Raw genomic sequence first — 26,371 nt, 5'->3', positions numbered from 1 at the left:
CTTGGCAGTCCTAGGCACTCGAACATATTGAGCCATACATATTTCATCACCTAACTCTTCACTCATGGCTGCTTAGTGAAAAGTAGCCGCTCAGTACCCATTTAGACCCTGTTAAATCTGCAAGATGTGTTTGGATCTGGCAAATGTGACACAAAGCTGCAGGCAACTTGTGATTTTTCAGAGCAGCAGCCGGAAGGCAGCCAGAGCACCTGAAAGGCAACGAAAGCTGCCTCTGTATGCTTGCGCTTAGACAACTGCTATATGCCTCTATACGTCTGTGCTTGGAGAAGTGAATCCCACCTGAAATGTCACAGATACCTGGCTTGTGAGGTCACAAGTCTGCTGTGTCTCGATCCCAGGATAGAGCTCTAACTGCAGTCCTATTTCCAGATATGTGTACATTACTTTTCTTCCAAACATCTACTATATTTTTTGAGAGCTTGGCTTAAAAGCTGTATGTATCAGGGACAAAAAGTGTTCTCTGTAGTCCTTAACTAGTGGGATCCCCAATACTAATAGAATAATTTAAATCTGTTTACCTGATCTAGTGGAAAACTAATTATGCATTTTCTTCTAACTTTCATATTAACATACTAATTTTGCTCTTTATAAGCTGTTAATAAAGTTATGCTGTAGTTTGTGTCCACATGTACATATTTGGGGGAAATTAATAGATAAAAATGTTATTTTACATATAGTGATGCAGCTTGTTATATATTCATTTTATTTCCCTCAATTCAATTTTTAGTAGCTTTGAAATGTTGCTGTGAATTTTAAACAGTTTTTTTATTACAAAAAGTTCCTGGGTTTTGCATAACTGTATGTGAGCATTTAAGCACATTTAACACAGTGGAGCCTGATTAAAGTCTCATTGCTGCTAAAAATACCTATGGGAAGGAATAATGAAAGAAAAGTAAATAATAAACAAACAAAGAAACCCAAAAGGTATGAAAGGGGCCTTGCGAAGTACATCTTTATTATTCTAACATAAGATCGGCTAGGGACAGCAAACCTACGTGACTGGAAACAGATATTTATTTAGCTTTATTTTAAAAGTCCTTAAAGAGAGGATTCCGTAATATCCTTAAGTATCCTGTTCCAATATTTTATATCATTATTGTAATACCTTATTTAAATCTCTTTCCTTGTGATTTAAGCCTGTTAATTCTTATCATACCCCTGGGCAGGGTGATAAATGCAGGAAAAATTCTTTCTAACAATCAAAATTACAAACATGCTATTTAAATATTCAGAACATAAGTTATACTCGACTAATGGATTGTAAGTACTTCCTCAAAGATGTGGAGGTGCTATTAGAAATAAGCAATTGGCATATATGTTAAAAGTAATCCTCTACAAAAATACTATGCTACAGAACACACAATGCTGTGAAAAATGCCCCGGGACTGAATTTTACTGTAAATATTCATATCCAAGATTAATAATAGCAAAGGGAAAATTGTACCATGCTTATTTGATCAAGTCTTTGTCTTCCTCTAGGTACATTTCGTTTGGACATCTTTTTTCCCCTTTAAGTATTTCCTTCCCTTCTGTTTCATCCTTGATAATGAATTCAGAATTAAAAAAGGAAGACACAGTATTTAAAAATAACTCTTGCATGCTTTTTCTTTAAATTTGCATTATGAAAGTCTTGTTAATACCCATTTCATTATATCACACTACTGTTCTTAAGAACGTTTTATACTCTGAACATAAGAGGTCTGTAAAGACATGTTAGTGTGAGATTATTTCCTGAAAATGATTACCTTTAAAGTGAATTTCCAGTCCAATAAATTTTCATAGTAATTAAAATATTAAAAATCCTTTAAAAAAGAATGAATGTGCTACATGGATAAAAAGAATGTGATAAGTGATAAAATGTGATTAAACTGTAGGTTGTAAAGCCAAGGATTTTTTCATTCTTTTTATTGTAGACTTACAGTGCAATCTGGTTTCTGCATCTGTTTGTTTGGAATTACACTTGTTGCTGATTACTTTGCCTACATATTTAACACTTTGTTCTGTTGATAAATTGCTTGACAAGTTGCTCGGGACTTTTTTGAGGTCATAATTTAAAGACCTGCAAAACCCAACTAACCTGTCATATGAAGCAGTTAAGCGTATTTTCCAGTTGGACTTCATTATTTGATTTTTTTGAACTACTTCAGACAGCGTGATTTCTGATGAGGTAAAGTTAACTGTTAAAATATGCTTCAGTGCCTGAATTATTGTAGTTGTACCTGTGATGATTTGAGGTTGTAAACAAGGCAAGGTTTATAACAGAAATATTGGTTTAATTATCTAATTACTTTGGTTGGCAAAACAGGATGAGTTTTCTGGCACATAAAGTATTGTTTACATCTGTAACTATAGTAGTCTTGAATACTGAACAGCAGTTATGAACTGTTGCTTTGAGTTTATTGATGTACGTATACATCACTTAAGCCATCTGAGAGAGGTGTCCTTTCTTTTCCTGTCTTTGCTAATCTCACCTCTGATCCGTGGACCTGAAGAAGGGGTTCTGTGCCTCTGTGTGCCTACTTTTTACCAGTGCTATTTCTTGCTCTAGTAAGAGGTATTATTTGTACCTACACATCTTACCTTGTCAGTGCCAAAGAGTTAGAAGAAATTAATTTATTGGGAAGGTAAGGAGGTGTGTTTGTAAGGTGCTCATGAATCATAAAAATGCAAGTACAATTAACAATGTTGAAAAGGAAAAGATCCCTGTTGCCTGCACGAGAAGTAGTGTATGTATTATTTTTTTTTCCAAAACCAAAGCTGCTTCAGAAGAAGTAAAAAAACCCTACAGTTGGGCCTGTTTTTTCCCTGTATCCTCTTTCACTGCCATGATCCCCATCTTGCCTTGCTTCCTCCCAAATGCTGCTGATGCTGGACAGGTGGATGAGCAGAGCCCTGGCTCCGGGTGAGCTGTGCCTGCCCACCTCATGGGTGGCCCACGGGGCAGATACCAGCCCTATCCTGCTGGTCCTTCCTCAGGGCTGGGCCTGATGGAGGTCTCTCTTCTCTCTACTAGTGATTCCAATGAACCTTGCAGGAAGTATCTGCCTTTGAGATGTCTGCCTTTTTAATTTAGCTGAAATTGGCTTGTATTTTCAAAAGGGGGATGAAGACTGGCAGGCGTAGCATGATCATGTGCTTCTTGTTTCCTCATGCGTACAATCATAGTCTACGCTTGCTACAATATGTGGCCATGCATTGTACTGGCATAAAGCAGACTTGATACTCTGATGTGCCTGATCACATCTGTGCTGATTTATTGGCTTTTTCTGTGGTCCCTGTTCATTGCTCCCTGGCATCGCTTGTTGGCTCACGCTCGGGCTGTGCTGCTGCTGGCGGGGGATCTGGGAGACTGCCAGGCACGTGCCTGGCTTCCCTGCTGCACGCGCCTTCCAGGGCTCGCTGCAATCACCCTTCCATAATCACCGCTTGCTCCCGCTTTCCTCACTCTGTGACGACCATTCGGCTCGGGTCAGGGATTGGAGCATGTGTGGTGTTTCAGTCCTATTACTTTTCATGCTGAGTGATTACTTTTTCAGGAGTTTGTGGGGTCCAAGATGGTCTCTTTGCTTTTAAATGATGCTCCTTTTCATTCTTCAGCCAATGGTGATTTCTATATATGCACATTCTTCGGATGTCCTTGAGTTTGCCAGAGGTCAAATAGGAAATTTTAGGAGGTCTGGATACATTTAGAAATTAGAAGGATCCAAAGTCTATAAATAATTTTCACATTTCCTTGTGCAAGTCTTACCAATTACTTCTTGTTTTCTCATCTGCAAGGCTATAGAGTACCTCCACAACATAGTCAAGACTAGAATGGTCCTGCCTTTGCAGTCCATTTTCACAGTAGTTACAGATTAACAATCTGGTTATTTATCTTGTTACGTTAGACACTTCCAGTTTTACAGGATTAACATCTCTGTAATATTTGTTGCTGTGTAATATTAAAAGCTTACATAAGCATCAACAGAGCATCAAAAGGCACAGCTGTGGTGGTGAATTGTACACCAGCTGCTGGAAAGCCCTTTCTCTAAAAGCAGTTCAATCAAACTTGGTTTTATATTATGAATTTGTTTGGGTTTTGAACTTTTTGAGACCATTCATCATGGCTTTAAATGCCAGTATTCATGGACTAGAACAGGTTACTTCTCAGCATAGTTTTAAATGTTCACACAGTGTGATAGCAATGAGAACAGTTCCCTGCTAAAAATGTTGTCCATTTAGAAACTACAAAAGTTTTCTAAGCAACTGGCAACATTTTCCTGTAAAAAAAATCATAATTTTCTTTTTTTCCATATATATTTATTCAAGTATGCATACTAATGAAAATTAGACTTTGCAAGAGAGTGTTCCAAGTAGTATCTCCAAAGTAATGGTTTTCAAACTTTTTTTTTTTGCGCATATGTACAGTCACAGAGATGATATATAGTGGTCTGCAAACCCCTCTTTTTTTTTTTTTTGTCATGTCTTACATTTCTCAGATTCAAGTACAGGATTCAGATAATAACAGAAGAAATTTAAGCCACTACATCATCGTCACCCTTTAGATGTGTAAACATTGTGTAAACAATAATTGCTTTATAATATTGCAGCTTCATTAAGAAAAACGTTTCAGTATTTTCTTTTTTTGTTTAACATATTTTCAGGTATCTGCACTTTAATCAAATAGAAACATTGGAACCTGAATCCTTTACCCATCTTCCAAAACTTGAAAGGCTGTAAGTTTGTTTTTCTTGGGGTAAGATTCAGAAGTCAGCTTGCTTGTTTGAATTAAATGATTGAAACTGTAAAATAATATTTTTATCATGCCCATAAATTTTTTTATCTAAATCTTCTATTGTAACTACTACATAGTCTTTGCGAAGAACACGTTGGTCAGGCTGACCATAGAGGCATGCAGAAGTGAGCATTGCCTGTGGTGTATTTTTCTATTGCAAACTATTTCCCAGAAGGCTGTGATCAATGTTTGACATAAAATAAACATTATGAATGAAGAAGTAAATTTAGATTATGACTTTTTTTTTTTTTTTTTTTTTTTTTAGTTTCTCATTTGAATACTTATGAACTGCCTTGCTTTTTGGTCACTTCTTTTTATGGCTTCTTTCGCTCCATATGGACACTAAATACACCTTGGAGGCCACTTAAAAATAGCAGCCAAAGAATTGCTGAAAATGGTTACATTTATTTTTATTTTGTAAAATTATTTTCTTTTAAATGGTTTCTAGAAGAATGTAAATTAATGACTATTTCAAAATCTGAATTACATGAATATTTCTGTGCTTTTTAACAGATTTTTGCATAACAACAGAATAGCTCATTTGATTCCTGGAACATTTAGTCACTTAGAATCTATGAAGAGACTGTAAGTAAATTGAATTATTATTGAACTAAAGAAAGTTTAAATAATCTAATTAGACTGTGTCTCGTCTTGCAATGTTTATCTTCCTTGCAAATGCTTTTCATTGTGTAATTGTTTTAAATATTAAATAATTTTTCCTAAGATGTGTTCCAGTTGTTTATGTACATAGGTTGAGACCATTGCTTCATATCTTACTGTCTTTAGTAACTAAATCCTTTTGTTCGTTTCCTGTCTTGGAGTTATTTGTAATCATATGGTCTTTTTTTGTAGACTAAATAATACATACAGATCCTGCTTTGTGGGGTTTTTTTAGTGTTTTTATTTTATTTTATTTGTTATTTTATTCTTGGGATATTTTCCCCCCTCTTGTCTATGTCTTACTGGGTGATCCTTCTATGATGTCTTTCAATATTTGATTATTTCTGTATTTTCTTTTTATTTGTCCTTATCTGATAAAAACATGATTATAAAAAGGTGCTTGATGGTTTAAGAATATAACTTTAAAAGCAACTCCAGGAGCCAGTTCTTCTTGAAATGCCATTAACTTGGAAAATTAGAGGCTTCTAAGTCCCCCGCTTAAAAACTTAAACTCAATATGAGTACCATAATAAGGTGACTTTCAGATGGTTTTCTGTCCCTCACTTTGTATCTTCACTGATCTAGGATAAACATTCTCTAAATTACCCAAGACTGCCATTTTGAGAAAGGCAGTGATGCTTTCATACCCTCCTTTCTGGGTGGGCTGATGAGGGTGTGCTGTGCAGTGAGTCATAGCGCTAGGTCTACTGGGAAAAGAGATCGCAAGGGACATAATGGGAAGGTGGTCCTGCTGGTTTAAAACATACCATACCTTTAACTATGGGCAGAAGGCAGGATGAAGTAAATTTTGATGATGCACGTGCCTTCCAGTGGTAGCTGCTTCACTCATACCTCCCTTAAATTTTTGTGGAGTTCAAGCGAATGGAAAGGAATGCTTCTTCACGTAATTCATAGGTAAAGGGGAATTTAAATAGTGGCTGTTAGTGGAAGAGAACACCGAGCTAGACTGACCTGGTGTCCTCTGACCTGGAACAGCTTATCCCTAAAGGTCACATCCATGACTTTCTTGTTCCAGATTTAAATTCTGCCAGTAACATCTGATATATCAGGAGACATTTGTACGGAAAATTTAAAAATAGTTTTGCTTGTTCTTGCCTGGTTTTCATAAGACAACAGGGAAGAAATAATACCTGTGCATTTGTAGAAGAAGTTAGAAGAATACTGAAGGACAAAATGATCAAAAAGTTTACTGCCCCTAAAGATACACCACTCTGAGTTTGAAAATAAAACTGTATGGCAAAGCAATCTATGTATACTGATATATTTAATGGTACAGATTTCTGTACTTAATGGGTTTTTTTTCCCTACAGGGCCTTCCACCAGAAAGTGCAGTCCTCCATGTAGTAACAGGGCCCTTCACTACTGGAAAGAAAGTAACAGAATTTATGGGTTCTCGTTATCTGCAATAGGCAGGTTTTTTACAAAGTTACTGACCCGCTGAACTCAATGGGAGCTTAATGTTTAAATAAAACTGTGGGTCTTTGTCTCAGTTGCCTGATCTGCAAAATGGGAACTTGTAAAAATGTCAAGTTAGCTGTGAAGTTACTGCAGTAATAAGTATTAAACGGGAAAAAAAGAAAAAAAAAAGATGTGGGAGAATGGTATAAGTTCTTTATTTAAAAAAAGTTTGTATAACATCTAAATAAAACCTGATTTATTCAATGAATACTGGCGTTAAAAAAGGAATGTTATTTAGATGCTTGCTAGCTATATTGAACACAGTCCTGCCCATGCAATAAAAATATTATGCATTGTCATAAAGACTACCAGAATGCATATAAGCAAGAAATAATCCCCTGTGTTCTGTACTGTCCATTGTCTGTATTCACAGGTAGAGGTATTGCTGGTACTGCAGAACCATTTTGATCCTGGCAAAACAGTCAAAGCTTGCTAACAGGTGTTGTGGCTGCTTGTTTTGTGCAGGCGCTTGGATTCAAACGCCCTTCACTGTGACTGTGAGATTCTGTGGCTGGCAGAGCTGTTGAAGACATATGCAGAGTCAGGTAATGCTCAAGCAGCAGCTACCTGTGAGTATCCACGAAGGATCCAAGGAAGATCAGTGGCCACGATAACACCAGAAGAACTTAACTGTGGTGGGTTTGCCACTTCCTGATGGCTTTTTTGGTGTGTTAGATGTGCCTGAACTGTATTTTTGTTTGTTTGTTAGGATTTGTTGTTCTGTTCTCTTCAATACCACTGACCACCTCTGGTCAATATCTGTTGTTTCCAGAAATCTCCTTGTGTTCCTTCTCCATTTTTGTCTCCTGGCAGAACTAATTGCTTTTACCCCTCAGCCTATCTTTAATGAAACAAATACAGCCATGTTTGAAATTTCTCCTTGAGGAACTCAATGTGATTATCCAGAAAAAAAAGTTTATTTTTCTTTTTATATTTCAGTTTTGGTCATAAAAGGATTTTAAGCTAGGGTCACTGGTGTTATGTTAATATTGTTTGGTATCCTTTATTCCCTTCTATACAAGGGAAAGATAAGAAGGAAGCTGTACAGAATTACCTCAGACTTCACAGATCTTCGTGTTAAAACTCTTGTTGATATTACTGGAATCAAGGTTGGGCCGCTGGATTATTTTTTTTTTTTTTTTACTCAGCTATACTTACGAGGAGTGCCCTGTACAGGTGCTGAAATCCTCTGTCACTGAACGATTACTGGATAAGCACTTCTATTATAATCCTCTTGTTTGTCTGTATTCCTTCAACCTAGGGGTGTGAAGGCTTAGCCCTGCACCTCTCTGCTCCAAAATCAAAACGCAGATTTTTCATCAAGCTATGGGCATTTGCTTGCCTAGCCACATGATGAGGCCAAGATATAAAATAAGGAAATTGTCCTTTTGGTGGTGTTGGATATAGTTCTGATTAGTAGAATTATGACCATGGACCATGTGTCTATGAGGTTCTTGAAAAAGATAGCAAAAAGGGGATTTGGTGCAGGAATAATTCACATGGTATCCTACCAGCTCTCGGCACATCTGAGGAGCCTGAATATGGAAACTGCAGGAAGCAAACTGGACAAATTATTCTGTAGGAGGCGGGTTAGGACTGATGCTTATCTAGAGGAAGTTACTTTGAATGGCACTTGTGCTTGCTGCTTTAAAGTTTTTCCTTCATAAGCAAATTGAGCCTCTGTTCAAATAAATAAAAGAGCTATTTTAGAACCTGATACAAATTTGGATAATCCATTACCAGTCTGCTAAAAGGTATTGCGGAACAATGGAGGCAGTCAGAAAGCCCACAGCCACGTCTGCATAGGGAAAACTGCATTTAATCCTGATTAAGTGTATAAGTACTTTAAATTAAAACATTTGTGAGAAGTGTTTTTCTACAAGGTGTATGGAAAATCTTTTATTTACCATTCTTTAGTAGTTTTAAAACAAGTAAGAGTTCCTTATACATTTTATTGTTGATACAGAGAGGCCAAGAATTACATCAGAGCCTCAGGATGTGGATGTTACCTCAGGGAATACAGTGTACTTCACTTGCAGAGCTGAAGGCAATCCTAAACCAGAAATTATCTGGCTTCGAAACAAGTAAGTTTAAAAAAGGAAGAGAGAAACTTGGTGTAAGCATGTTTGTCTGGGTGTGTGTACATTTCTGGATGCATGTCCACATGTATTACATGCTAATATGTAGAATAGTTACAGCAGAAACATTAATTATAGAAGTAGTATATGAAGTAATAATTCCCAGATCATTTTTCATTAGTTATTTTAAACACTTAAAAGCTGATGCCTTTAGAAAATATTAAATTGTAACTATAACACTATTGGAAAGATTTTCAACTATAGTTATACCTACAGAGATGCTCACAGCTGTAAAACTAAATCATTTATGTGTGAGTGCCAGGCAATCCAATATGGATGTGTTGGACGTGCAGTTTGTGGGTTAGGTAGTGTTTGTTTACTTTTTGAGGTAGAGCAAAACCTACATTTTTAAAGGACTGACTGGGTAAGAGTTAGATTTCTTAGAAAGTCTTCCTTGAGCCTCAGCTCCTCAGAGGCAGCTTTCTTTTGAGGTGTGGCTCCTTCCAGGAGAGGAGGGATATATCAATTTCCAGGCTCCTCATACTGGTACATGGAGGGCAGGCAAATGCTTATATCATAGGATTGCAGATGAAATCAGGTTGGAGGAGGTCTCAGGAGATCTCCAGCGCAGCTTTCTGCTCAACGCAGAATCATACCAGGTTGCTTTATCCAGTTGGGTCTTAAAAGCCTTGAAGAATAGAGGTAGCACAGGCGCTCTAGTCAGCCTGCTCCATTGCTTCTCCTCACTGCTTAGGGTATGTGGAGGGAAGGGCCTACAAAGGATGTGTGTCTTTCAGCAGCCCAAGGGGCAGCCTGCTGCAGAGTGACTGCTCAAGCTGTGCCCAGAGCCTGGCTCTCTCCAGCAGTGCTGGGCACAGCACAGCTAAGCCAGCCACGTAGCAGTACATCACCCCCCTTAAGGCGATGTGAATTTATGACAGACACATGAATTGTGAGTTTACCACTAGCTTAATGAGGCTTTGACTTAATAATGTTTTTATACAAATGGAGAACCTGACTTGGAAAACAAATTCTCTACATTTTCTATCAGCAAGTGAGACATTTTAGCTTGTTAGTTGCTGATAAAATGGCACAGCATGGAGTCCTGGTTATTTCCACTGATAGCAGTGAGAACCCCACATGCAGAAAGAGTACAGCGTTTTATGAAGTATGTAAAGAACAGAGCCTTGAACTTGGATGGTATAATTATTTCATTAAAATTTTCTTTGGCTCGTGTCCTTTTTGTAATAAACAAAGAAAACATGTATTCAGAATACACATATGAAAGAGTTTTAAGAAGAAATTTGAGCTTGGGGTGTAAGATTATTGACTCTGGCATGTTTCCTGGCTGCATGAATAAGAGCAAAGCTTTTTGCAAGGTAGTTGAATATGGCAAGATTTTAGTCAAAAGCCATTGACCTGTTGAGCAGTATGTTGAATAGATCAGCAGGCTGGGTTTTGTACCTAGGGGGTGAGATCTCATCCCTCCTCTGTGCTTTCTTCATCATGTAGTGTGGGATGCAGTGAGAAAGAGTTCCTTTAATAAAAACCTGTAACCGTTCTTAGTTAATGTCACAGACCATGCATCCATGACATAGCCTGAAGAACTGATCCTACCTTATCTTTCAGGCCAGAACAAATTATAATCAGGTTCATTAGTGCTCTTTGAGCAATCCAGACAAAGATTGGCACAAAGGTTCGTTTTATAGCAAATACTTTCTACTAGGAGAGAGGTTATCTTGAGTGTTGAACTGACATGATACACCTCCAGTGGAAACATTTTGAATTGATTTGCCAGTTAGAACAGCCTTAAAGGAAAATGAGACCAGGTATGTGTATTTTATTCACTGATTTTCCCCATAAACTTTTACTCATAGAAGTATTTTGTCTTTTCATTTTGAAGATGTAATACTTGTATAAGCAAAATTGGTTCATTTCTGGTTTTTCCTCTTCTCTTTAGAACTTTTAGTTTTCTCTTATTATTCTTAACACAGGAAAAACCACACACCACGACCCCAAATTATTTTGGGTAATTTGGGTATTTTGGAACTTATTATTTGGCAGTTTTCTGTGCTTGTGATTTAAAGGTTTAACTCCAGCAGATTTTTTTCTTCACAGTAATGAGCTCAGTATGAAAGAAGATTCCCGTCTAAACTTGCTAGATGATGGCACGTTAATGATTCAGAATACTCAAGAAACAGACCAAGGCATTTACCAGTGCATGGCAAAAAATGTGGCTGGCGAAGTGAAAACTCAGGAAGTTACTCTTAGATACTTTGAGTCACCAGGTAAAGAACATAAAGTCTGAATTTTGCATTCAGATAGAGAATTGTTTTAATATACAATTGCTAAAAAGATACTTTGGATGTTTTATGTGCTTGACATGTAGATACCTTGTGTTTGGGCGTCTTAAGAACTAGAACATGAAGTTATAATATCCTTAGAACGAAAATATACATCAGCCACTTAATATGGTTATTGTAGTATGCAATTGTAGTCTTGTAGGCGGCTTGTAGAAGGGTTAGGAGAGGAGGCTCTTGCATTGTGACATTGCTCAGTGCAATAATGTTCTCTCTGGATACCTGAAAATCACAGGCTTCCAAACAGGCCACTCATGAAAGCTTTGGCACACCCTGTGCAGCTATCCTTGCGCAGGAGCTTTTTAGCCTGAATCTCTGTCTGGCCAGGGCTTTGTGTTTGCGAGCACTAAATTCCTGTCCAGGACTGTAGTGTTTCTAAATTCCAAACTTTGCTGTGAGAAAATTTTGACACTCGGCCTCAGGCAAACTTCAAATGTCACTGCAAAGCACGCATGTAGTTGGGAAAACTTACTAAAATGTAGCTTAATCAGTTTTTTTCTTTTTTGTGCACTTATGGCAATTTTTAGCCAGTTTGTTTTCTGGGTCTCAGTGTATATGCCTCTAAAGAGACCTTTATAAGCAGCACCAAATGAGAAGGAAATGTTTAAAAATTGTTTTAATGGGAGTTAAGAAAAAAACATCAGTGCAATTATGAGCTTTTATTTTTTATCTGTTGATATTTATAAATGTCTGCAGCTAGATTAGGCCTAAAGCAAGGCAGATTTTGCACCAAGATTTTAAGTATGTTGGAACAGAGACATTAACTCCCTATATTCCCCAAACTGTTGCAATATTCAGCTAAATTAGTGCTTTGTGAGCTAAAAGTCATATTTAGGCATTGTTCTTTTCTCACAGCCCGGCCAAGTTTTGTGATTCATCCACAAAATACGGAAGTGCTAGTTGGAGAGAGTGTTACCTTGGAATGCAGTGCAACTGGGCACCCCCAGCCACGCATTACGTGGACCAAAGGGGACAGAACCCCTTTACCGAGTGACCCTCGCATCACAATAACTCCATCAGGAGGACTTTACATACAAAATGTGAAGCAAGAAGACAGTGGCGAGTATACCTGTTTTGCAACTAACAGCATAGATAATATCCATGCAACTGCATACATCATAGTCCAAGGTGAGTGATGTTAAACTAGGAATGACATGCTGTAAAACATATTAGGAAGAGTATATTACTTTAAATTGTGTGGTTTCATCTTTTCTGAATTGTTAGAGCTGAACTAAAGCCATAAGAGTTTTTTCTTTCAATAATACTATTCTAGTGTAGTCCTTAGGACTCTTGCTGTACGTTTCACTCAGAGTAAGATAATATATACTAATTCTTTGAAAGTTAATTTTAATTGAGTATTCTTAGAATTTAATCATTGGTGTTTTCATAGAATCATAGATTTGGTTTGGGTTGAAAGGAACCTTAACAATCATCTAGTTCCAACCCCCCTGCCACGGGCAGGGACATTTTCCACTAGACCAGGTTGCTCAAAGCCCCATCCAACCTGGCCTTGAACACTTCCAGGGATGGGAATAAGAAATGTTTATTTCTTATTATGTTTTTTTTTTGCCTGTAGGAATAAACATGTCGTGTCAAATTTGTGGGAATTAGATTTCTTCTGTAGCAGGCATCAGTCCTAGAGATTAGAAATTGAAGTAACAGAAATGGAGTTTCACACACAGATCTGTGCTGCCTTTCTTTTGTAGACACTTCAGTGAAAATGGGAACATTTCCTCCTGAGTCTCATGGACACTATCACTCTGCTAGCTGAGGCATTAGCACACCTTTTCTGCAAAACAGAAGTCAGAGTACTCTAACTTACTGTGATCACAATAATTTTGATATTGTATGTCAATAGTATGAATATGAAGTATTTGAGAACAATATATCAGAAGCCTCCTATATATGGAGAATATTTTTTGCAAACATTTTTGTGCTGGAACTTTTATTTCTAAAACATTTTGAGTAACCTTTAAATTGAAGTTTGTTTCTGTTCTCATGTTAAGATCTCTTAAGCAGTTGACAGGCAAACAGTTCAAATGCTTTGTTAATGAGTTCAATTTTTAAAAGCTATACAAAGCAACTTGTCAATATGGTTTGTTCATTTATTATTCACCAATGGATGACTGTTTTGAGAGCTGAACAAACTATTTCTCTCACTGATAATGCCATGATGTTACTGCAGAAATTGGCCCACACTCCACTGCTTTCCTTTTGTGTAAAGAAGAAAACAAGCAGCTCAGGATAGTTTTGCTACATTGCATTTTCTTCACAATTTAGATGAGAATTTTTTGAGAGAACGAGAAGGAGGAATTTTTAATCCAGGGAATACTGTATTTGATTCTACAAGTTTTACCATACACCCTTATTTTGGATCTATGGCAGTAGAACCCAGAGGCCTTCACCGACACCAGGGTCAGGTTGTGAGGGAGATATGCCTGTTGCGCAAGTGGCTGCCCTAACTTTCTGCCCTATAGTGGTCATGATATAAGAGTCACATTAACATCTCTTTTCCCACCAATATGAGCTATTCATGTCACACAGGAAATGGTAATTAATTTCAGACAGTTGTGCATTTTTCAGTTGGGTTTTTTTAACCAGTTAATTTTCTCTTCTGCAGCTCTACCTCAGTTTACTGTCACTCCTCAAGACAAAACAGTGATTGAGGGACAAACCGTTGATTTCCCTTGTGAAGCACAAGGCTATCCCCAGCCTGTTATTGCCTGGACTAAAGGAGGTAAGTGTTCTGGTTTTACTTTTAACCTACTAGAATACTTTAGCTGTCATTTTGGAATCACTCATGCATTGAAAGGAATTGCGTGTATTTGTGTAGGTGCTTCAGTCTTCAAAGGAAACAGGGCTCATCTCTTTCTGCTTTAGCTAGAAAAGGCAAGGTGCCCCACAGAATCTAGTTGCCCAAGCATTTTTTCATTATTCATTAAAAATAATGTTGCTCAAATATGTCTCCAAATTAGATTTCTAATAATAAATGTTTAAGAAAATATGAGGCAAATCACATGTGCCCATACCTATCACTGATGGTTTACTGCAGAAGAAATGGAGATGACTGTCATTAACTGGATCTGAAATTAGGTGGGATGTGCTCTCTTCAGAACAGTCCAACCTGTAACTGGCATCAGTATAACTGCATTTCTGTCACTTAATGCACATTGACAGGATTGTTGGGGTGCACTCTGCTGACTTTTATCAGATTGTGGCTGTAAAGGAATTAAGAGCCAAGTCCTGCAAGAAGAAATACTGTAGTGGATGTTTTATCAATGAGTAAATATTCCAGTTGAATCGAATTAAATAACTCTAATAGGAAAAACAGCTTAGGAAATTCTAAATTATGGTGGCTAAAGCAGATTGTTAAACTCTTGATCATTTTGGTGCTGATAATGTCCCCATTTCTCAGTCTACCAAGATTGTCCCAATCAGATTAAATGTCCATAAAGGAAGAATAGGATACAGACATTGATGTGCCTTTTATTTAATTTTTATTATATTCAACCTTTTTCAGGGCTGTATGTATTTTTCTATGTGTTCTGTAGACAGCCCAGGCACATAAGATGAAATGAACAGTAATACCTATTGGTGTTCTTATGATGCCTTCTCATTTGGATGCTTAATTATGATTCTTAAATGAAAATACTTATTTCTACCACAAATGGAGAAGTGATCAGGATTATGATTGTGTGCATGTGTATGTTTTGTTTGCTTTTCGTGTTTGTCTTCTGAGAAGTAAAGTTTTAAAACTTTTATTAAAATACTTCAATTTTTCCCAACATTTTATCAAATTTAAAATCTTCTGGATTTCCCTTTTTCTGACACAGAAGAACTTCATTCTGCACTGCTGTAAATAGCAAATGCTGTTGCTCTGTTTCAGGAGGCCAGTTGTCTGTTGACAGAAGACACTTAGTTCTATCCTCTGGAACTCTAAGGATTTCTAGGGTTGCTCTGCATGACCAGGGACAGTACGAATGCCAAGCAGTCAACATTATTGGATCACAACGAATTGTCGTATACCTTACTGTACAGCCTAGAGGTATGTTCTCCATGTATGGCTACTGGCAGGGGGAGGGGGGAGAAGAAGATTTAAGCTTACACTAAAACACACAGTACTGTGTTCAATGTTTCCTCCCCCTAAAATGTAAGGTCAATTATCTTTGATAACACAAAATATTAATATGAAGTAGTTTACCTTTGTTCAGAGTCAAAAAACCCTTTGAAACAGAGCTTGAATAGTGCTTGGGTTTTTCTTCAGGACTTTCCCTGCATTTTACAATGATTCTAAATGGTGGTTTTGAATTATAAGTTGGTTTATTAGTTTTTATAAATTGAGCATGTGGGACGGTGTGCCCTGATAGACTTTGTTCAAAGTCATGTGGAGACTACGTAAGCTTACAACTACGCATGGCCTTTTTTGATAAAAGCTTGTTAGAATGAGGCTATGCCTTTTGTTGTTTAAAAATCCTGCTGTTCAGCATATTGCTAACATTTCACATTTCTGATCATTGTTTTTGAGTATATGTATAGATTCCAGGTGTTTTTTAATAAATAACATGTATGAATACTTAATAGTATTTGTACAGAGTATTTTTCCGTGAAAGAGGTTTACCTCTCTTTGAAAGAATGGAGGTTTGCTTTGAAGATGACAGTATTCTTATGCTTGGAAAAATACCCTGTTCTGTGAAAAGACCAATTCTTTAAAAGACTCTGTGTTGTTAACTAAATAGTGTTATTAACATAATGTTTTGATGTCCAGAAAGAGGATGCTTTATTTTACAACAGGTGAATGACCTTCGTGATGAAAAGTCATTCCCTATACTTAAAATAAGCTGGCACAGAAAAAAACACCCTACTCCATTTTTCTTACGCTTTTCTTCAAGTAAATTCTAAGCAAGCTACTTCTAGACCTAATTAGAATATTATGATTTATAATTTATTTAAGTGCTTTAGTGTTTAATTAAATTCAAGGAGATTAAATGTTTAATTACAAAGCATCTCTTGTGGCATTTATTACACTGCTCTGTAAAAGCACAGCCTCCTCCCACTCTCCGCAAAATACTGATATGTTACAGCAGAAATACAATCCTTAATGTCTTCGTGATCTTGTATGTGGTTCTCATGATGGTTGTGTTGGATATCAATCTGGATTTGAAAGAAATTAAGATTAAAAAATGCTTTAATTTCTTCACACTGGACTTAGGTAACTGTACCCTGTGTCCTTAAAATTGAAGGTGATGTTTTCATGTTTTAAGGATAAGGGCTCCTTGGTGTCAATGGGATAGGAGCTCTGTGAAGGCAGCACCTCTGCAAGTCAGGCTGAGGGCATCACAGTTGAATGACTTATGGGAAGTTTTGCTTTTATCATCTAATTGTTGCTAATTAAAAAACTAAAAAAATTGTCAGAAATTTATGAGATATTAATTCTGGTGATTTTGTTCACATTTAGGTATTTACAGAAATTCTTTTTAATTTATTGAACTGAAGAGTTTTTGGTACCTACTAGCCTGTTTTGTTGGAAGTTAAAAGTACTTAAAAGTCACCCTGAAGCAGACTTCAAGAATAAGGGCTTTTATCTCTAACACAAACTTGTAAGCAACTAAAAACTTGCAGACAGAATAGGATTATAGATTAAGAAATGTTGGGTAACTTAAAAAATTAAGCAGTGTTGACCTTTCTTTAGACAGTACCTTTTGCACAAGTGGTATTTCATATCTTGTCAATATATCATTTGTTTTTTTTAGTGACTCCTGTATTTGCCAGTGTTCCCAGTGACATGACAGTGGAGGTGGGCACAAATGTGCAGATCCCATGCAGTGCTCAAGGAGAGCCAGAGCCAGTAATTACATGGAATAAGGTACTAGTTATATGTGCAGTTGTTGCGGAAAGGCAACATTCTTTCCATCTCTTCAGAACTAGCTATTTAAAGTGCACATTGTTAAATTATTACTTGCTGTGGTGTCTGAAATCATTACCTGAAGGTCAATCAGATGTATATGGGTATGAAACCTTAATTTTATATATATATATAAAATTATATGGTTATACAAATTATTATATAGACCGGCTAAAATTCATAAGGTATGCCTTTAAAAGGCCTATGTATTTTAGTGACAGTTCTGTGTGAATCTGGCTTTAATTTTCACACTTTCAATGATACTATAGATATAAAGCAATGAAAAATACTGTGTTGCTGAGCCCTTTGGCACTGTTGACACTTCAACCAGGACATGTTTTGGTAACTCTTTGGTAGCCTCTCTCACTTTGATTTCCATTGGTGCAATAGTTACGTCAAACTATTAGTCAGATTTATTAGCAGAGTTCCCAGTTAATTAATGAGTTGCTAATATTGATCTTCAATTTTCCTTATGATCATCTTCAGTTGGCGAGCATTAGAAAATGTACTTTAACGTACCTTGAACAGCTTCTAAATGCATAGTGCATGAAGAATTGATACATAAAAGCTCTTCGAGATTTTTTTTTTGTTGGTTAATTTTGAGTAAAACCAAATATACATGTTCTCAAGAGGTGCTGTCTTATTTTAGGGTCTTACATTTTTTTGATGAGGACCTATGACTATTAAAATACTTCGATTTATAATAATGAGTACTTTGAAAACTAAATAGACTGTACAATTTAGAAGCACATGCAAGTCTTCCTGTCAACATAAGTGTGTGAGTTTTTAATGTAAGTTTATCTAAATCTATTTGACTAGTGTCTTGGCCTACAACATATAAATAAAAAATAAAATGTAAAAATAGAAAAGAAAAAAGATGAGAAAAATTCAGCTTTGAAAACAAAGGGTGTTTAGAATAATGAAACGTTGTGCTTTGCTGCAGGATGGAGTACAGGTAACTGAGAGTGGAAAGTTTCATGTTAGTCCAGAGGGATTTCTTACCATTCGCGATGTTGGAACAGCTGATGAAGGCCGATATGAATGTGTTGCCCGGAATACCATAGGATACTCCTCTGTTAGTATGGTGCTTAGTGTTAATGGTAAGGTGTATGAATCAGAGGTATGAATTAGATTATAGTTTTATTCCAATTGCTTAATTTGTAAGTTAACAAAGAAGTTAATCAAATGTGAATTTTTTTCTTTTATTCATATTCTATTCTCCCATAATCATATTTTTTTCTTTTTTTTTTAAATATTAATTCAGGCAATTATCTGCACAGACGTAAGATGGGTATATGTCAGCTGAAATGTCTCTAGGAGTTAAGCTTCAAAACAAACAATGATTTGGGCTCCAGTTAGTCATACTACTTGCCTCTTGAGACATTATTTGGACCTATTAGAATTTGCTAGTTGAATACACACGCTAATCTTTAGGGATAAATTGGCAAAAAGTCTTGTGGTGTCTTTAAAGGAGCATTTACAGCACTTGGTTGAAAATTAAGCTGCAGCTGTTGTGAAAGAATTCAGGAAAGTCATAATGATCTTAAGAAGCTAAAGGAGAAAATAGAAAGAAAAGGAGTATATTTGAGATTATTCTAATTATTTAAAAGTAATTATGGCAAATAGTAATCAATTATTAATACTTAATTATTGGTAATAAAGCAGCCAAAGAGGATAAGGAAATAACTATATTATACAGACTGACCCTAGTGCTTTTCAGACTTAGTCTGAAAAATCAACATTTTTATTCAATAATTTTGATGGAAAATTTGAAGGAAGACTGGGGGAATGGGGGGTGTTCAGTAGAAAATACGACACAGTATTTTTGTATCATTGGAAAATGAGTACTGAGCAGTGATTTCTTTAACATATTGGATATTACTTCCCAGTGTTATGTCATCTGTTTGCTATTTTGTTTACTAAATTTATAAATATGTATCAGTGATTTTTCTAAAGTATTGATTACCATGATATCAATCACAGGATGGCTGGAGTTGGAAGGCACCTCTGGAGATCATCTGGTCCAACCTCCTGCTAAAGCAGGTTGTCCTAGACCAGACCAGGCTGCACAGAATCGTATCTAGGCAGGTTTTGAATGTCTCCAGAGAAGAAGACTCCACAGCCTCTCTGGGCAGCCTATGCCAGGGCTCTGGCACCCTCAAAGGAAAGAAGTTCTTCCTCGTATTCAGGTGGAACTCCCTGTGTTGCAGTTTGCACCTGTTGCCCCTTGTCTTGTCACTGGGCACCACTGAAAAGAGCCCGGCCCCATCCTCTTGGCACCTGCCCTTAAAGTATCTGTAGGCATTGGAAAGATTCCCCCTGAGTTTTGTCTTCCCCAGGCTAAACAGGCCCAGCTCGCTCAGCCTTCCTTCACAAGGGAGATGCTCCAGTCCCCTCATCATCCTCGTAGCCCTCTGCTGGGCCCTCTCCAGTAATTCCCAGTCTCTCTTGAACTGGGGAGCCCAGCACTGGACACAGCACCCCAGATGCAGCCTCAGCAGGGCAGAGCAGAGGGGCAGGATCACCTCCCTCCACCTGCTGGCCATGATCCTCCTGATGCACCCCAGGGTCCCACTGGCCTTGGCCACCAGGGCACACTGCTGGCCCATGGGCACCTTGCTGCCCACCAGAGCTCCCAGGCCCTTCCCCGCAGAGCTGCCTCCCAGCAGGCCAGCCCCAGCCTGTACTGGTGCGTGGGGTTATTCCTGCCCAGGGGCAGGACCCTCCACTTGCCTGTGCTGAACTCCATGAGGTCCCTCTCCGCCCAGCTCCCCAGCCTGCCCAGGTCTCGCTGAATGGCAGCGCAGCCTGCTGGGGTCTCAGCCACTCCTCCCCAAACGTGCTGAGGGGACACACTGTCCCTTCATCCAGGGCACTGGTGAATCAGTTGGACAGGACTGGACCCCTGGGGTATCAATAAAACTGTGATGTTCCCTGACCTAAGTTGCTTTTAGTGGAGTATCAGTGTAACCCCCGTTCTCTATCAGAAATAGTATGTCTTCAGTCTGTAAGGATGATTTCTGAGAGGAAAAATAGTGTCTGTGTGTGGTTTTGGGTTTTTTTGTTTGGTTTTTTTTTTTGTTGTTGTTGGGGTTTTTTATTTGTTTTTGTATTTTATTTTAATAAAAAATATTAGCCAGATCTCCAATCAGTAAGAGCTCTTTGAAGTGAAACCATGAATTGAACTACAACTCCAGTGGAAACCAGTTGCATTCACTTAGTGCAGGTGTCAACTGCTCATTCTCATCTGCTGGAATTAGCAAACTACAAAACTTGGTGCTAGGTGATCGGCAGTATTTAATTGTAATGTGTTTGGGTTTTTTTTTTCCCATAAATTGTAGCATCATTAAACCTAAAATTAGTGAGATTATCCTTGATTATTCTGCATTCATCTACATGATGTTTCTCCTTAAAACTAGTGCGATGTCAGATACAGTTTATCTATGGTTGCTATAAAAATGAAGCTGTCAGAAAAGCAAGGAGGGCAAGCGGACAGATTATAAGTACTGGATACTTGCTATGGTATAGCTAGAAATGCCTAAAAACTCGCATGTCTGCATTTCTGTTAAAGTTAATGTTTTATGAATGCATAAAAATCTTCTTAACGTTGAGACAGAAGAAAGGTAAGCGTATAGAAGCTGTATAGAAGGCAGGTTTTGCTGGTCATGTTTGATATTATTTTAAAGATGTTTTCTTTTGCCATTTTCTTCTGTCCTTTTCTGTTGTTTTGTGAAAGTCTCTGGCTCAAATGTAAAGCGGGATGTGTGTGGATTAAGTTGTTGCTTAACAATATTGCCATTTTTTTCTGCCCCTCCCCGGCCCTGGAAAAAAGGTGTTGTGTGGAAGGCTTGCAGGGACTTTAACTTTTCATGTTTATCAGCCTAAAAAGAGAACTGCTGGCAGCAAATAGTCTAAACAAAAATGAAGTACAGTATGATTAATATCTGACCAAGTTTTATGATTCAGGCCATGTGTATCAGGATAGCTCTGCAAAACACTTACCTAAAGTGAACGGCAATATTGCATCTGTTGTAGACAGCACTAGGGAAGGTAAGCAGCCACTGGATTTTTAGTCTGCAATGTTGCAGTATTAAGATGGTTCATGGCACACAGGCACTCCCTGAAACAACTGAGATGAGGGTAGCAAACCTGTAAATGTTTCTCTTTAATTAGCTTATCTGAATGTTTTTGTATGGTTATGAAAGTGAAGCTGTCAAGCGAGGACAGTAGGTAATTAGGACAGATCAAGTACTATTGCCATTAGGCACTGTGGGAAAGGGTCAGCTTGTTTTGGATGCTGGAAATATGCTGTCAGCGGCCCAAGGCAGGTGGCCACAGGGAAGAGAAAGGGGCTTCAGCCACAGCTATGGAATGCCAAGGATTGTTTTATTTGGTTGTGTAGATGGTTAAGTTTGATTACCCAGGTCTAGACCCTGAAACTCATATAGACACAGCTTAAGCTGCCAGTTATGAAGGAATAATGAAATATTGCTTAGAAAAGAAAAAAAAAAGTCATTAAAAGCTTGCAAACAACGGGTTTTATGTCAGCTGATTTTGTACATCTGCTGATTTTATTCCAGTGTATTTGCTTTGGACTTTTTCCCTGCTTTACCCTTCTTCCTGTGTGACTTCTCCAATCTAAACACACTCTGGAAATTGTTAGCTGTTGCCCCTGGATCTGGTAGTTCTTGGTTTAGACTGAAAGGAAGGTTATTAGCCCTAGATACTTTGTACAAACATCCAGCTGCAACTGAGTACTGTATAAAAAGGCAGATGAATGGAACTATGCTTTACTGAGTTTCCAGTATTATGCAGAGTCGTTAAAGAGCTTTTAAGCATGTGATTTTTAATGTACTAATAAAATGCTGAATAATTTTGAAGTAGAAAACAAAGTAGTGATCAAAATATATAAAATATTTATAGCCCTTTAAAATTAATGTGTGTTGCTTACTAGGCTGAGCTCAGGAGAGGAACATTGTTAGTTTACTGTAGTCATTTGGGAATATATAAGTTTCTGTGGGTTTTTTCTTCTTTTTAGTATTTTTGGTGTGTTTTTTTTTTTCTTTTTTTCTTTTCCCCTGAAGCCTTCTGGAACTTATGTGGTGCATGTGTTCTAAAAGGCAAACTAAGTCTGTCACTATTTTCCACTTGTAACACATTCCTGTAAAACGTTAACATTCTTACATTTAATTCGGTACTAATTGAAATCAGAGGGAATACTTGCATTGATTTCAGTGACTATGGGTCAGGTTCTTGATATCAACACCTAAAAGATGATATTACACCACACCGGAAAAAAAAACCCTGAATAATAATTGATTTTTTCCTTTGGTCTTTTTTACTCGAAATTGTAGGACCAATTAATGGACACTTAAGTGCTGTATGCATTTGTCCTTTTTTTTGTTTTAGATTTATAAGCAAGCTGACTTTTAAACTTATGTTAACTTCTGTTTTAAATGAATTTTACTTTACTGTGTATGCTTTGATACAGTTCCAGAATGGTTAAGATGTCTATATTTGGACGAACTAATGCTTAAAGAACAGGAGTTTACTTTGCACAACTAAAATGATGTCGTGTCTAGACTCTGTTTTATTGTAGTATCTTTTTGTGTGTGGCCATTTTTGCAATAACATGTGAATTCCTCTTTCTATAGTGCCTAATGTCAGCCGAAATGGAGATCCTTTTGTACAGACATCAATTGTGGAAGCAATTGCAACTGTTGACAGAGCAATAAATTCAACACGTACACATCTGTTTGACAGGTATCCACTACCTTTTTTTTTATAGTGAGAAGTCAAAATTAATTTTGTATATACTAAAAATAATGGAAGATTTTTTTAATCAGGAAGCCATTTTATTATTTAAATGACATTGTTAACATCTGGTTAGTTCTGGGAATACTAACAGTTTAACATGTAAGGATTCCTATTGTTTAAACACTCCTGTTGAGATGTCTATTCACTGCAACAGTTTTTCTACTGAGATAATGTGTATTAAAAGGCTACTAAATGTTTAATTGCTACTAAATTTTTAATATTTTATTATTAAACTTTTTTGTTTGTTTGCCTTCCATTTTGAGATGAGTAACCAAGGTACGTACTAATCACCTTGCTGAACACTTACATGATTTATGTAGTATTGTTGTTTTGTAATTCCTGTGTACACTCACTATTTTTTTCAAATTATCTGTCAGTCGTCCTCGTTCTCCAAATGATTTGCTAGCCTTATTTCGATATCCAAGGGATCCATACACTGTTGAACAAGCAAGAGCTGGGGAAATATTTGAAAGGACATTACAGCTTATTCAAGATCATGTACAAGATGGTCTAATGGTTGACCTGAATGGAACAAGTCAGTAATCTTTCCTTGTTTTCCTGTATTGAAGTGTATTTGCCTTCTTAAGTCATTATACATCAAGAGACATTTCCTTTCCAAGTCTGGGTCCCAACTGCAGAATCATTACATTGAAATCAGTGGAGTATATGACTTCGCAAAACTTTACCAAATATATGTGTTTGCCCAATTCAGTCCTTGGTTTGCACATTGCTACATTACAGTGTAACTCTGAGCTGCCCAAGTAGAGTGTTTTTATTTTTCCTCATGTTGACATATTAGGGGAAAAAATTGTGTTCAGATTCTTCTGCTGGTCAAATCTAGTATAATGGAAATGCATAATGCATCCTGCTTGTTAATTCATTAGGACCATTGTTTCATAGCAGAACAGACTGTTGTGTATTAAAAAGGATCAGTATTTTATTCATGTTTCTTTAAGTAAAGCTATTTAGTGTTGGCGTGCCTTGGCAAAAAGAAATGATGATATAACAAGAAGCATTTGTGTACTTTACAAACCAAGGCTTCTTCACATACCACAATATTATTCAAAGAATTATTTGCTACTCATTCTTGAAGTGTTTGTCAAACTAAGCTAATTGTTTACTTTAACACTGATCTGATGTAATGAGAAATACAGTTTTTGCTGCTTTTTATAAATAGCAGAAAAATCTGAGGTTTAATATTTCTACCTTTTAGTTATTGAAGTCCAAGTACAAATTCGTGAGGTCCAGCTGGAGCATATGCCGCTAATGTGTATAGATATGTATGTGGATAGGCTTGAGACATAGGACTGAAGCATTTGGAAATAATGATAGTTTTAGGAGAGCTCTTGAGACTTGACACATAGCCAAAAGCTACTCTGAAAATCTAGAGGAAATATTTGTACTTATTATGTTCTTTTTGATGTTTATAATTGAGTATTTATTATAACTTCCAGAAACTTTAACTCTGACTGTGAACTAGGTAAGTGTTTGTTCTGCAAGCTTTGTGGAGTACAGCAATATTTTTTAGTGAAAGGAGCTTGCTACTCAGTATTAGAGCTGAGTAAATAATTTGTGATTACTAGTTTACCACAGAAACTTCTTCAAAATTCTTTGAAGGCTTGTGTTTTGTAAGAGGAACCTCATTTATTTTGGTTTTCTGATTAGATGCATATGCAAGCATATTAAATATAATACTAGGAATATATGAAATCTGATGTGTGAGAATTACTCGACTGCATTTCTCTAGGATTTGTAATGTGGAATTCAATCCCCTAAAGTTTACAAAAAATTGGCATTAAAGCATACAAATTAATGAACACAAAATCAGGCAGCTTTCTGTGATGCTGGAATTTCTGTTCACAACCATAGCTTGCTTCTCAGCCCTACAAAATCCACACAAACCTGGCTTTTAGAGAAACTTGAATAGTAAAAGAAATCTGCTTTCATTTAAATAGCCTAATGCTCATATTTTAATACTCATATTTGTCCTTATTTGGTTTTATTGCAAAACGCAGAGCCCAATGAAAGGTGTTATTTAGCACTTTTGCATTGGGAACGCTTGAGAAACTTGACGATTTCCCATTCAGAGACTTTTAAAAATGTAAAATCTTGGAATATCCCAAGGAAGGACTATGAAGACAAATTCTCCTTTGTAGTGCCATACTGTATAATAAGGGGAATGGCCACAAATTGCTGCTTGGGAGGTTCAGACTGGATGTTGGGTAACAGTTTCTCACTAGGAGGCCAGTGCAGCACTACAACAACTTACCCAGAAAGGCTGAAGAGTCTCAGTCTTTGGAGGTTTTCAAGCCTGCTAGACAGGGATACACCTGAACCTGATCCAGTGCTGGAGGCAGCTTTGCTTTAAGCAGGAGCTTGGTCTGGGTAAGAGGTCCTTTCTAATCAATATTTCTATGACTCTGAAACATCTTGCAGCTTGAAAAAAATAATACAGTTAATATTACTGTGAACTGAGCTAGCCAGCTTCTAAGTACTGGAAATGCTCAGCACCTCACATTTTTATAAAGCAGAGACAGAGTTAGTGCCTACAATGGGAGAGGTAATTAAGGGTCTGAGATTGACATTTATGGCAGCCTCCAGTCTCCTCAGAATACCATCAGATTTAATCTATAGATAAGAAATTGCATCCCACGTGAACTTCTAAACAGAGAAGCTGAACCTTTATTTTAAATTAGTAATGAAAGTCATTCCACCCAAAACATTCATAGTCGAGCTTTGCTCACAACTTGATTGCAGAAATGTGGATGGCAACCAGCATAACCACAAGAGACAAATGTTTATGTAAAGACTGCATGAAGAATAATCATAAGGAAAGAACGCAGTGATGAATGAAGATAAATTAAAAAGGAGTGTTGTTATAAAGAAATGTTTTTTGAGTGTAGTCTTAGAATTAGACTGCCCTAAATTAGCCCACGTATTAAAAGAGTGTTTTTTGCTGCATTACCCAGTGGCACTGGTTTAGCTCTGTGGTTTTTCTTTTTCCTATCTGGAGTATTTCGTAAAATAATTTATATATGTCCACAGAAACAGGTTAGTTTTGCCTAATGCAAGTAGCAGATCTCTACTATCTTTGCTTTGACTTGTAAACCATGCAGGGTACATGGAGCCTGAGGCTGAGAAAACATAGATCCCTTAGCACAGGTCCTGTCCCAGCTGAGCAGCTATGAGCAATCCAGTCCCTTTAAAGGCAAAGATAAAGAGGGGTTTTAGGTGGTTTGTTTGGAATTGCTCTGCGTTGTAGAAATTGGCAAAGCGCCAA

The 26,371-nt window shown here is 37.1% G+C and overlaps 1 protein-coding gene across 2 annotated transcripts in view; it reads left to right on the top strand.

Moving 5' to 3' along the window:
• Window positions 1–26,371, top strand: part of PXDN (peroxidasin) — a 103,491-nt gene that overhangs the window by 54,455 nt on the left and 22,665 nt on the right. For both annotated transcript variants that reach the window (XM_080387777.1, XM_080387776.1), the window contains 12 exons: window positions 4,665–4,736; window positions 5,309–5,380; window positions 7,400–7,569; window positions 8,901–9,018; window positions 11,131–11,300; window positions 12,228–12,500; window positions 13,993–14,109; window positions 15,259–15,417; window positions 17,123–17,235; window positions 18,218–18,374; window positions 22,929–23,037; window positions 23,469–23,626. In XM_080387777.1, the coding sequence (XP_080243903.1) occupies window positions 4,665–4,736; window positions 5,309–5,380; window positions 7,400–7,569; window positions 8,901–9,018; window positions 11,131–11,300; window positions 12,228–12,500; window positions 13,993–14,109; window positions 15,259–15,417; window positions 17,123–17,235; window positions 18,218–18,374; window positions 22,929–23,037; window positions 23,469–23,626 (1,688 nt within the window). The remainder of the gene's footprint in view (window positions 1–4,664; window positions 4,737–5,308; window positions 5,381–7,399; window positions 7,570–8,900; window positions 9,019–11,130; window positions 11,301–12,227; window positions 12,501–13,992; window positions 14,110–15,258; window positions 15,418–17,122; window positions 17,236–18,217; window positions 18,375–22,928; window positions 23,038–23,468; window positions 23,627–26,371) is intronic.

The sequence above is a fragment of the Falco punctatus genome (assembly GCF_963210335.1).
Source record: "Falco punctatus genome assembly, chromosome: 5".
In the NCBI taxonomy this organism is placed as follows: Eukaryota; Metazoa; Chordata; class Aves; order Falconiformes; family Falconidae; genus Falco; species Falco punctatus.
This window is presented reverse-complemented; position numbering and strand designations above follow the sequence as displayed.